Genomic DNA, 13,134 nt, shown 5'->3' with positions numbered 1-13,134 from the left:
AAATTGTTAAAAAGAAAGGGTAATGAAGTGTGAGTGAAATTGTTTTGTTACCAATACATTTTAATAAAATCACATTTTTAATTTTTACTATATGTAATTTCATTAAAAGCAATATTTCCCACCCATATGGAGTTTATATTGCAAAAGCATGCTAATGGTGATGGTATTTTCACACTGGAGATGTGAAGGATCTTTTGAAAGATAGCTTTGATAATAGATGAAATAATAACAGAATAGAAATTAGAAGAATTTCAAGTATTTTTGAAAAGGTTCTTGACCCCTTTCTAACTGCTTCTTGAAAATTGCCCATAAATTAATGCCTGTCTACTTTTCCTGTCATATTTCCACTTAGTGTAAAGATTGCTGGGCCAGTGCATTGAATCTAATGGAAATAGACTTTCTTGTCACCTGTCTTCTGTGACAGATAGCCTTAGTGAAGATTACTTGTCACAGTTGGGTTGATAAATGTGTTTTTTGGTGTTGTGACTGAGAACCAGCCTGTTAAACAATAGCTGTGGGAATTTGTGGTTTTCTCTAAGACTCAATTACTGAACTTAAAGTAAAGTCACAATACTTCCCCTCTTTCAGTCTCCCCTGATTTTGTTACACATATGTAAAATTGAAAATATACTAGCATTTGGAAGTTGACAGAAAAATTTGATGCTAGGTATACAATTGTGAGGAAATGAGTTTCAACCTAAATTAGTTTACCCTTTTCCAGGATGTATTCAGTGACATTTATTAGGCCAAATTACCTTTCTTCCCTGAATTGGGTAAAAATAAAAGCCAGAGTTCTTAAAAAATGATAATGCCAACAAAATAAGACAGTTTTATTTCATAAGAATTGATTCTTGTTATTCTAGCTTGCATGGTGTTGAACAAGTGTCCTCTGAGAAGCAATGCTGCTGAGTTTCTAGTTAGATATAACTTTGAGTAAACTTTCCTGAGTGGAACTTAATTGTAGTAATTTGAAGAATTACCAAAATCTGCTAAGTGATTTTTGCAAGTAATGTGACACATCCATTGTGCCATATTTTAATTATACTCTTTGATTTTTTTGTTCTGAGTTTTAAAATTAGGACATATTATTTTGACTCAGTCATTACAAACAAAGTTTAAAACAAAATCCTGACAAATATAGTCTACTGATTTTCCTGACATCATATCTCTAATAACTATATAATACAGGTTTTTTTATTGTTAAATTTTATTTTTCTCAAAATATTTCATCAGCAACAGAAGGTAACAAATGGATATATATATGTAACAAATGGATTTAAAATATAGTTGAAAGATGATAATTTAAAGGGAGGAATTATTTAAAAATTAAAATACATTCGAGTACACATGTTCATGTATTGTCTCTTGCCATTTGGTTAAATATATATATGTATGTATTTTTTGAATTTGTTGTATTGTGATCCAGGATGGTGATGAGTCATCTCCAATTTTAACAAGCTTTGAGATAGTGAAAGTTCCTGACCCTCAGATGTCTATGGTGAGTCACTGTGAAATTTCTAATGAAAGTTCTTTTCTCTAGACTGATTATGACTTACATCCACATCATACACTTTCTAAAAAGTGTCTCTGTAACTTCACTGGTTATTTAAAAGTGAATCATAAATTCACTTCAGCCATATGGAATCAGATTTAAATGGAATATTTATAAGAAATACTACCTTATCATAAGGCCTGGATAGTGCAGTGTTGGTAAACCATTTTAATTGTTGAAAGAGCTATAGAATGTGATCTTGAAATAGATTTGGAGAAACAAGTATTTGAAAGATTGTCATCATAATAGAAGGAGAATTTATTTATACCACGAGGTAACAGATCAATGGATAAAAATTTGAGGGAGATTGATTTTAGTGAAAAATAGGGAAGATTATGGGTAGTTACCTGAACTGTTCAGTTTGGATTATGGTTTCTGGGATGATTTTGGGATACCCTGCTTATGAATTGTTGAGATGATAGCTCTCTCAGTAATAAGAAAGAGGAAGAATTCTTTCTTTGTAGCAGATGTTTGATTTGATGACTTGAGATTTAGAAAGTTCCAGAAAAAAATCCTTTTTAACAGCATAATATAAACTGTGATATTCACACTTAGAATTCATTTACATTACTCTGAACTATTTTATTCTTATTTCATTCATTTCTAATTAGATTAATTACCTTCCTAATCAGAACAAAGTAGATTGAAAGTAGTGCATTGGAAGATGAAAACATGATGATTAGGGTAAATACGACATGTATTTACCTAACTTCAAAGGAAGAAATAGGAGGGAAAAGGGAATAAAAATTTGGAAGAAAAAGATCACTTGGGAATTGTAGAAACAAACATCTTAGTACTTCTCCTGTTCCCAATCCTGGCATAATTTAAAATAGAGTTCAGTTCAGTTCAGTTGCTCAGTCATGTCCGACTCTTTGCGACCCCATGAACTGCAGCACGCCAGGCGTCCCTGTCCATCACCAGCTCCCAGAGTCTACCCAAACCCATGTCCATGGAGTCAGTGATGCCATCCAACCATCTCATCCTCTGTCGTCCCCTTCTCCTCCTGCCCTCAATCTTTCCCAGCATCAGGGTCTTCTCAAATGAGTCAGCTCTTCGCATCAGGTGGCCAAAATATTGAAGTTTCAGCTTCAACATCAGTCCCACCAATAAATACCCAGGACTGATTTCCTTTAGGATGGACTGGTTGGATCTCCTTGCAGGCCAAGGGACTCTCAAGAGTCTTCTCCAACACCACAGTTCAAAAGCATCAATTCTTCGGTGCTCAGGTTTCTTTATAGTCCAACTCTCACATCCATACATGACCACTGGAAAAACCATAGCCTTGACTAGATAGATCTTTGTTGACAAAGTAGTGTTTCTTTCCAATATGCTGTCTAGGTTGGTCATAACTTTCCTTCCAAGGAGTAAGTGTCTTTTAATTTCATGGCTGCAATCACCATCTGCAGTGATTTGGGAGCCCAGAAAAATAAAGTCAGCCACTGTTTTAATAGATCTAAAATGGATACTGAGTTTTCATTATAAAATCAAATTGTCTTTTACATTGTAGATATAGGAAACACATGAAGAGTTTCCTTCAAAATGGATGAGTGTGTACAAATTTTGTCATATTTGAAACATATTACTTTCATATAACTTGTACCAAAATGTCAGGTAAATGAGAGGTCGGTTTATTTAGTGTATTTTTTTCTAAATAAAATGTTCATCAACAATTACAGGTTTAACATTTTGGATACTGTAATTAAAAAAATCAAAGATGTTAGACCTCTATTAAATTTTTTTAGCTTTAAATGCAGTTGAGAAAGGACAAAACAAACCCTTATCTGCTATGTTAAAAAAATTTAATTTGTAGCCTTTAGTATTAACTAAATAGAGGAATATAGCAAACATTGAATACCACCAAGCTGGTTTATCCCTGTATCAGACAATAAAACAGACTGTGTAAGTGTGATACTAGCACATGTACATATACACATAGACTGATAAAACTGTCTAAAAATCCCAGAAATAAATCCAAGTACATAAGGAAATTGATAAAGGTGACTTTTCATCACTGGAGCATAGTGCTAGGGAAGAACCATTTAGAAAAAAATAAAATTCCCATACCATACATTACCTCCCACCATGCATAAGGAAAAACTCCAAATGAATCATGATTTAAATATTATGAAATGGATCCTAACTGGATCCTAACTGTTCATTGGAAGGAATGATGCTAAAGCTGAAACTCCAATACTTTGGCCATCTGATGCAAAGAATTGACTCATTTGAAAAGACCCTGATGCTGGGAAAGACTGAGGGCAGGAGGAGAAGGGGACGACAGAGCATGAAATGGTTGGATGGCATCACCGACTCAGTGGACATGAGTGTGGGTGGACTCCAGGAGTTGGTGATGGACAGGGAGACCTGGAGTGCTGTGGTTCATGGGGTTGCAAAGAGTCAGACACGACTGAGCAACTGAACTGAACTGGTACTTTACTGTCAGTGTAGGTAGACTTCTAAAGCTGGGTCAAAATCCAGAGGCAACAAAAGAAATGATTGGTAAATTCGACTATGTTAAAAAAATGTTGCACGACAACAACACTGTAACAAAGTCAAAAGACAGTTGAGAAACTGGGAGAAACTATTTGTGACATACCACAAAGGGCTGTGTATGTAGTATGTCAAAAACTCTTAATACTGGAGAGTAGAGGACCAAAAAGCCAATTGCAAATTAGGAAAAATACAGAAACAGACAATTCATACATGTAAAAATGAATAAAATAAGGTCTCTTTAAGCAAAGACAGTGTGTTCAAAGCTTATGATTTTGGCCATAGATATAATAGTCAAGTGTTTTGGTCATTGTCACTGCCCTAGGCAGTTTGAACGAAGGTGATAGTATGATTATATCACAAAGTTGCTAGTAACTCCTAGGAAAAAGGAGCTTTAGTCTGGGTTGCCAAGGGAAATTTTTGGAGTGAAGGTGACACTTGATTGGCTAGACGATTTAAAACCTTGAATACAATGGGGAGTTAAGACAAGGGCCTGGGATGGCATGCACGTGTGCACCAGTGCCTGGTGAAGCATACGGCAAGCTTGCTTAGCTTTCCCTATCACCACGAGATACAGAGGAGACTACAGTTGTAACAAGAAGAAAATAGCATTATAAACTGGTCTTAAGTAACTATTTGCTTTTTCTGAGTGACTGTTGAAACTGATTATTGGTGAAATTTACATTGTTGGTTAATATTTTTAAATAATAGGAGAATTTAGTTGAGAGCAAACATCACAAACTTGCCCGGAGTTTAAGAAGTGGACCTTCTGACCATGATCTCAAACCTAATGCTGCCACAAGAGATCAGCTAAATGTAAGAGCGTTTTAAAAATATTAATATAAAAATAATTGAGTGGATATTTTGATTGCAGCTCATGTGATAGCACATCACTTGAAAGTGATTGAGATGCAGGTTAATGAATCCTATGTAGTTTCAACAACTCAACGTTTCTGTCGTTTTGTATCATTTTGGGGCTTTCAGGAACTATTAGCCCTAGAGACAGAGCTACAAATAGTATATCTCCTTAGTATAGTATTCTTAGAAACTGACCCTAAGATAACATTGTCTAAGAGAGGTCTTCTGTTGGCTTAACAAGATAATGTGAAGTGAAAGTGAAAGTTGCTTAGTCCAGTGGACTGTCTATGACCCCACAGACTATACAGTCCATGGAATTCTCCAGACCAGAATACTGGAATGGGTGGCCTTTCTCTTCTCCAGGGGACCTTCCCAACCCAGGGATCGAACCCAGGTCTACCCGCATTGCGGGCGGATTCTTTACCAGCTGAGCCACAAGGGAAGCCCAAGAATACTGGAGTGGGTAGCCTATTCCTTCTGCAGCAGATCTTCCTCACCTAGGAATCGAACCAGGGTCTCCTGCATTGCAGGCAGATTCTTCACCAACTGAGCTAGCAGGGAAACCCATTAGCAAGAGAAAAGTTTATACTTCTGGTTTTTTGTTTTGATTTTTTTTTTTCCTTTTCTTGTGTGTGTATTGGTGGGGGCTTTTTCCTTCCTCATTTTTATTTTTTTTAAACTTTATACAAATTTAAGGGTTACTTTGCATTTACAGTTATTACAAATTGTTCTCTCTGTTCCCATGTTGTATAGTATATCTTGCAGGCAGTAGTTTGGTAGGGTAAAACTTTTGTTATTTGAGTTTGTTGTATTTTTCATAGAAATAAATTAACTGTAACAACAGACTTTTTTATATGAGGCTTAACTTTTATCTGTCTTTTTCTCCCCTTACACTCTTAACAATGTCCTTTTTGAACTGATAGGTGGGTACAGCAGATTTATGTCTTCTTAGCTTCATGTACGTTTTCCTTTCTTCTGTAGTAATTATAGATATATTTAAATGAATGGAAAATTTTAAATGAAATGGAAATAGATAGCAAGTTTTTTTTTTTAATTTGATAAAGTGGTTCTTTTTTTCTTTGTTTTAGATTATTGTGAGTTATCCACCAACAAAGCAACTTACATATGAAGAACAAGATCTTGTATGGAAGTTTAGATATTATCTTACTAATCAAGAAAAAGTGAGTTTCTCGAATATTTTCACATATCAAATTTATCTGTAAACTTTGTTGCTAATGAGCAAAACTGTCATAGAAATACAGACTAATTGTCAAATTTTTATTAAAATGTTACAGAGCAAAGTATGTTGCTCCATTTCTTAAAAATTATGAAACTATACACCCAAAGACATATGTACCTCTTTGTTGATGTATAGACAGTGTCTAAATGGGTTAAGTCACAGAGATTTGGGTTCCGTTTGCAGCAGTACAACTTACTCTTTCTGGATAAGGTGAAGCAGATTTCTTTGGAAGCTTTGTTTCCTCATTTTACTAATTATGACAGCCCTTCTTCACAGGTGAGAGAATACATATGAGTGACCCGGTTGAGTCCTTAGTGCATAGTAGGTGCAGAGTTAAATGTTGTCTCACTTTTGTCTTCTCTCTTTTCATAGAAGTAAATTAGCTCTGTGACAACATACTTTTTTATACGAAGCTTATATTTTATCTTTCTTTTTGCCTCCTTGAGCCTGGGTGGCTGTCAAAGAACTGTAGAATTCTGGAGATGTGGCTAGTGAGAGAGTATGAGAACTATAATCTGAAATGATGGATTGGTAGAATGGCATCGAGTGTGAGATGAGGGTAGAGAGGGTAGGTCAGAACTAGACAGTGCCTTCCATATTGAAGCTACGGAGTAAATACAGTTTCCTTCTGGGCTCACTGAAATCATTCCTTTCACGTGCACCTCAGCTATCTGGGGCCAGTATCCTATGAGAGAGAGAATTGTGGTGAAGAAGTCAGTACTCAGGGGCTGTCTCAGGTGGCACTAGTGACAAAGAACCCGCCTGCCAATGCAGGAGACATAAGTGATGCACCAAGATATTCTGGAGGAGGGCATGACAACCTGCTCCAGTGTTCTTGCTTGGAGAATCCCATGGACAGGAGCCCGGGGCGGGGCTACAGTTCATAGGATTGCAAAGAGTCTGACACGACTGAAGCAACTTAGCACACACAGTCAGTAGTAGACTTGAGTGTAGAGACTTAGTTTTGAGGCTGATTGTTTATTGCTATGTATTTTCATGAAGAAGCTTTTTGATTAGCATCTTCACATTTAATATGAGTTGATTCAATTATAGTGAACTTTAAGTCTCTTCTAGTTTATGTTGTGTTGTATGCTTAGTCGCTCAGTTGTGTGTGAATCTTTGTGACTCCATGTTCTGTAGCCCGCCAGGCTACTCTGTCCATGGGATTTTTCAGACCAGAGTACTTGAGTGGGTAGCCATTTCCTCCTCCAGGGGATCTGTGTGACCTAGGGATCGAACCTGCGTCTCCTGCACTGTAGGCGGATTCTTTACCACTGAGCCATCAGAGATTAGTCTCACTTCTTCCATGGGAGCGTTGAGGAGCAGCTATAAATACAGGTGAAGCTTCGCTAGGTGGTCCACTCACCTCTTGCTGTGTGGCCTCGTTGCTTACAGGCCACGGACCGGTACTAGTCCATGGCCTGGGGATTGGATAAAAATCCAGTTACAGCTCATTTTAACTCTTCAGCTTTTCTTTTCTATCTTTTATTGATGCCTTGGGAAATTCTTTGTGGATGAACCATACTCATTCTCTTTTACATCTATAATAAGAATGAGAGAGGAATTCTAAATTTGCTGTAGCTTTTGAGTGTTATTCTTTTTATCCCTGCAAGAAAAGGAAGGAATCACCAGCAGAAGCACAGATTTGTGATCTTTGTGTTTTTTAAAAAGATTGAGTTAGTATATGATACTCTACTAAATGAAGAATAACCTTATTCACAGAAATTGAATCTTGAATGCAGCAGTTTTGTCTAAAAATAAATAGCAAGATATTGAATTAAACCTGTTAAAATGTATAGGTTCAAGAATCATAGATTTGCAAAGCAGAACTCCCTTAGATCGAAAAACTTCCAAGGAAAATTGTGTAAACAAGTTGTCACTTCCCCCTGAAATTCAGTTACCTCTAGATATGTGTAAATATGTGACAGATTGCATTTAACTAGTTGATTTCAAGTTTTTAAATGGTAGGTGATGAAACTTCAATTCTCAGGATGTATTGTAGAGTTCTTATGATCACTACAGTAAGGTGAATACTGTTTTTTACTATTTGGAAGCACTTTTCAGAAAACCAAATATATATTGTTCTTGAAATGACCAAAGGAATTATTCACATAGCCACATTTGTATCTTTGTAATAATTTTAAATGGGTTTTACAGAAAATAAATACTTCTCTACCACTGTCCCTTAATTTATTTATAAAAGAAATTTGGTCAATGCCAGTTTCTCAGGAACTATGATTTAGGTTATTTGACATTTGTGCCCTAAAGGCTGTAAAGATTTCCTAGCGAAAAAGCAGTGCTCAGGAAACAAGTTATTGGAAATTGGTTCTTACAAAGTTATACTTCTTATTTATTTTTAAATTAAATTTGTTCTTTCCACCTATTTTTTCCTAAATGACCTGCCTTAAGTATTTCAGATAAAAGCCCTCTAGTCTAGACTTAACGTTGCACCTGAAAAGTTCACAGTAATAAGTTTGTCCAATAAAAGCAGTTAAATTTATGAAGTAGTTTTAAATTTATGGTCCGTAGCATGTACAAAGTGACTCATTTTTGTGGAACCAAAAGTGTGAATATTATAACTTTGTAAATTCAGCTTTTAACATGGTAAATGTCCTTTCTTCTTGTGGAAATGTTAATTAAAGGTAACCATCATTTTACTATCTTTCTGTTATGCTTAGGGAACAAAACAGTAGGAATAGTCATATGGTGAAGGTGATGGTGATGCACACGGACCGCACTGACGAGGCTGCTTCTGAGACAGTGACGTCAGGATGGTAGTCGTACTTGTGACTCCTGGCAAGGAGCTGATGGCATACCATAGCAGAAACGAATTCAGTTCAGCACACAGTTGGTATCAACTCTTGGCCTAGTGTTATTTAAGGCTTTGGGCTTTGAGATACTATGTCACTGTAAATTTCATATAAATTAAAATTGTTTGGGTGTGCCTGCTAAGTCGCTTCGGTTATATCTGATTCCTTGCGACCCTATGGACTGGAGCCCACCAGGCTTCTTTGTCTGTGAGGTTCTCTAGGCAAGAACACTGGAGTGGGTTGCCATGTTCTTCTCTAGGGATCTCTGCCTGGCCCAGTTTGTCTGGGGGAAAAGATAATTATAGATAACCAAAATGGAGAAGTATAGGATAGTAATTGATAAAGGGTCACTGTCTCATTAGTTAATAGTTAGGTAATTACTAGAATAGTGATGTGAAGGAGAACAAGATTAATGTGCTGTGATATGAGGGAGGTTTTACAGAAGTAAGATTGGTCCTAAAGTTTGAACAAACTTTGGTGGTCATTCTTATTTGATGATCATGTTTCATGGGAAAGAAAAGCATGAGTAAGGCAGAGTATTAAGTTTGGGAGATAGAAATGTTTGTATGAAATGTTCTTTAAATAGAAAAGATGGAGTCAGATTGTAGTGAGTCTTGAATTCTATGATTCAAAGTTGGATATCACTCGCAAAAGGAAACCTGTAAAGCCAAGAATGTGTCTTAACAAGTGATGTTTTAAGGAAGACAAACCAGGAGGATTGCAGCAGAGGTGACAGTGAAGAAAGACATAATTAGGAGGTTCATGTATGGATTTTGAGAGCTGTACTGGAGGGCAGAGGAAGGAGAGGAAAATGTATAAAATTACTTGGAGGCGATGGCCAAGAATTTGTCCTGAGCACCTGAAATAAATATGGCAAGTGGAAGGATCAGGATAAGGAGATATTTTGGTTTTGAATGTTCTGAATTTAAAATATTAAAATAGCTGTGATATGGTGATACAATAAAAAATAATATGTTTAGTCTTCATCTCTGGTTACTAACACTGAGTTTCGAAAACCCTAGGAATTTCATGAGTGGTAAGAATGAGAAGAGCATCTTTTGTTTTTCAAAATAAGGCCTTTTCAACTGTACGTGTATTTGTGCTAATGAGGTGACTCTTGGAGATGGGCTCATTGCCAAAAGAGCTGCAGTTTTGATTAGAGGGTTGGAACTTTCAGCTCTACCTTTGACCTCTGGAAGTGGGGGAGCAGGGATAGGGGATTGGAGAGAGGCTGGGAATTGAGCTAGAACCCAAGAATAGTTAATGATTTAATCAGTTTGCCTGTGTAATGGAATCTCTGAAAACCTGTAACAGTGGAGTTCATAGAGCTTCTGGGTTTGTGAATGCATCCATATGCCAGGAGGTTGCATCCCTAACTATGGGGACAGATGAAGCTCCCGTGCTTGGGACCCTTCCGGACCTCACCTAATGTGTTTCTTCACCTGGCTATTCATTTATATATTTTATAATAAACCAGCAATAATAAGTAAACTAGTACTCTAAGTTCTTTGAGTCATTATAGCAATTACTGAGCCTGAGGAAAGTTAGTTGTGGGAACCCCCAATATGTATCCATATTGGACTGATTTCTGGGTACCTGAGGACCCAGTGTTTGCTCTTAGCATCTGAGATGGGAAGCAGTCTTGCACTGAGTTCTGCACTGAGTATCAGATTTCAGTTAAGTTGCAGGATACTCAGTGTCTGCAGAGAATTAGGGTGTCAGAAGTGTCTTGAGTAGAACAGGTTTTCCTGTTCTACATTTTGGAAATGCAGAAATTTCCAAAAATTGGGTTGGTAGAAGTTAATATTAGAAATATGTATGATAAATAGTGTTTTCAGCTCTGAAGTGTGATCGTGATTCTAAAAGTAGGAGATAACAATGAGGTGACTCTAAGTTCAGAAAGGAGGTTAACAAAATATTTATTGCTATTAATATAAAACATGATAATACATGTGATAATGTTAACATTTGACAGTAACATCAGAAGCACTTGTCAACTATTTATTATGTATGTATTCTGTTTTAAACATCTGTATCATTAACTTATTTAATATTTACATAAACTTATGAGATAGAGCACTTAAAAGTTAAATAATGTGCTCCATGTGACTCAGTAATTATTGACAGAGCTGGAAACTAAGATTTGAACCCAAACACCTTTCCTCTAAAACCTATACAGTTATCTGTGGAAGCCCTAGGTATAAAATTGCATTTGAATCCTCTATCTTTGTTTTATATAGATCAATAAAGCATCTTTAAAGCACCTGAAATAAAGTATCATTATTACTATTTCTGACTTCACATTCTTATACTTCCTTTCTTTCTCATTCTTCTTCTTATTTCCACCTTCATTCTATTATATCCTTGTTTACCTTTGTCACATTTAGCATGATCAGGTTGTGAAATCTTTGTACAGTCCCTGGCAGCAGTATACTCCATAAATCTTACTAAAAAATCTATAAATCTGAGAATCTGAGGGTTAGATTGTTTCAGTTACTGAATTGAGTACATCAGCTTGCTACAAGATTTGCTTATAGTAAGTACATACTGGCACATTTTCCTTAAGACTGCTGATATACTGTGAAGTGGAAAAGCTTTCACTGTAGTTATTTAGGAAGTATTGCTTTATTTCCACATTAAATCTAGAAATACATTTAAAAAGTAAAAAATAAATGCATAGAATAAGGAGGGCCGTCCATGTGCTTTTATGGAAAGAGAGCACTTAAATGACGTGCAGGAGGTACAGAAGAAATGGCTAGCTATCCTTGGGGAATGGAAATTCCAGTTGTAGACATAAGAATGTCCAGAAAAGCATTTGGTAGTTAGAAGAGAGTAATTTAATTGAAGAATGTAAAATTAAGCAGCTACTGAGAGAAGAGCTGAAAGTTGCTGAAAACTTCCTGGAAAAGTTGATATTTTGGCAAGTTGGCCTTAAAGAAGATGACACTACTATTTTGACAAAGAGCATAAGAAAGGAAGGAACTCCCTGTAGATAGGAGTTAGACTGTTATATATAAAATAGGTTAGCTTGATTGAAGCATAGAGGGGCAATGAGAGCTTATTGAGAATTAAAGGTTTGGATTATGGTAAGAGGTATAAAGGAATATTTCGAAAAAGAAGCCAAGGTTTTAAAAAAAAAATGGCTTCACTGTCTGTAAATACAATGAGTACGTTGGAAATTAATCACTGGAATTTCTTAGGTAAATATCAAGTCTCTTTTTGTCAGATATTATACAGTAAATTTGTGCTATTAGTGGGAGGTTGTGCTAATAAATCACTTCCAACTTGAATATCTGACAGTTTGTGAAATGATTAGAAGAGAAACCCTTAGCTTGAAGGCTGTGCCAAACTCTAGATGTGTGGCATAGTGAGAGTCAGTCTGAGGGGAACAGTGGGAAATATCACCAGGAAATAATCGAAGAGAATTAGGAATGGATTTGAGACAGGAAGAAAGGAGGCAGGGCACAACCATTAAAAGAATGAAGCAGCCGTTAAGAACAGGATTCACAAAAACTGATTGGAACCTAAATAGGCCCAAGGTGGCAGAAAATTTGACTTCCAGGAGACTTTGAGCCTCATTTGTACTCACTGTAATACATTAGCTAAATAACACACCCTCTGGTGCCATGACAGTTCTGAGGCCAACCATAAAAGGCCACAAAGTCAGTGGTGCCCCAGTTCTGGAAATCTCTGCCCTTTCCTCAAAATAGTTCGAATCATCTTCCCTCTTGTTAGCCTGTGAAATTACCTAGGCCATAAAAACTAACCACCCCCGTATTTCAGGGTCACTTGTGCCTTCTGAGACAGCCCACACTTTGTCTATGGAGTGGGTATCTCTCTACATAAATCTGCTTTCACTTTACTGTGGCTGGTTCTTGAATTCTTTCCTGTGTGAAGCCAAGGACCTTCACTAGGCAGCCAGTCCTAAGGACTCATTTGAGACCTGGAAAATGACCCTCCACTTGTGCCCCTTTTTTTTCCTAAAAGTTTAGGGGATAAGTGTTGGTAGAGTAATGGCTCCCAGGGGCTTGGGCTAGCTAATTAGTAGATAGTAGTTCCTTAATGGTAAGGAGAAACCATCTGGTAAAACATGCATGGGTTGAGAGTCAATGGATTTAGATTCTAAGTCTAGCCTGTCTGATATTTTGAGATGATGGGCAAGTGACTTCACTCAGATTATACAA

General features: G+C 36.5%; 1 protein-coding gene across 10 annotated transcripts in view; it reads left to right on the top strand.

Annotated features, from left to right (window-relative positions):
• The window catches only part of PIK3C3 (phosphatidylinositol 3-kinase catalytic subunit type 3), a 165,724-nt gene that overhangs the window by 59,160 nt on the left and 93,430 nt on the right, over positions 1–13,134 (top strand). For all 10 annotated transcript variants that reach the window (XR_015153421.1, XR_015153420.1, XR_015153419.1 and 7 more), the window contains 3 exons: positions 1,427–1,498; positions 4,754–4,858; positions 5,989–6,081. Coding sequence is in view for 4 of the 10 variants with exons in the window: in XM_086372256.1 (XP_086228382.1) it covers positions 1,427–1,498; positions 4,754–4,858; positions 5,989–6,081 (270 nt within the window). In the remaining 6 variants the exon portion in view is untranslated. The remainder of the gene's footprint in view (positions 1–1,426; positions 1,499–4,753; positions 4,859–5,988; positions 6,082–13,134) is intronic.

Source organism: Bos grunniens, chromosome 24 (genome assembly GCF_055505025.1).
Source record: "Bos grunniens cultivar Pamir isolate PY7600 chromosome 24, Bosgru_T2T1.0, whole genome shotgun sequence".
NCBI classification, from domain to species: domain Eukaryota; kingdom Metazoa; phylum Chordata; class Mammalia; order Artiodactyla; family Bovidae; genus Bos; species Bos grunniens.
The sequence above is the reverse complement of the archived record's forward strand: the minus strand, read 5'-3'. Positions and strand labels throughout refer to the sequence as shown.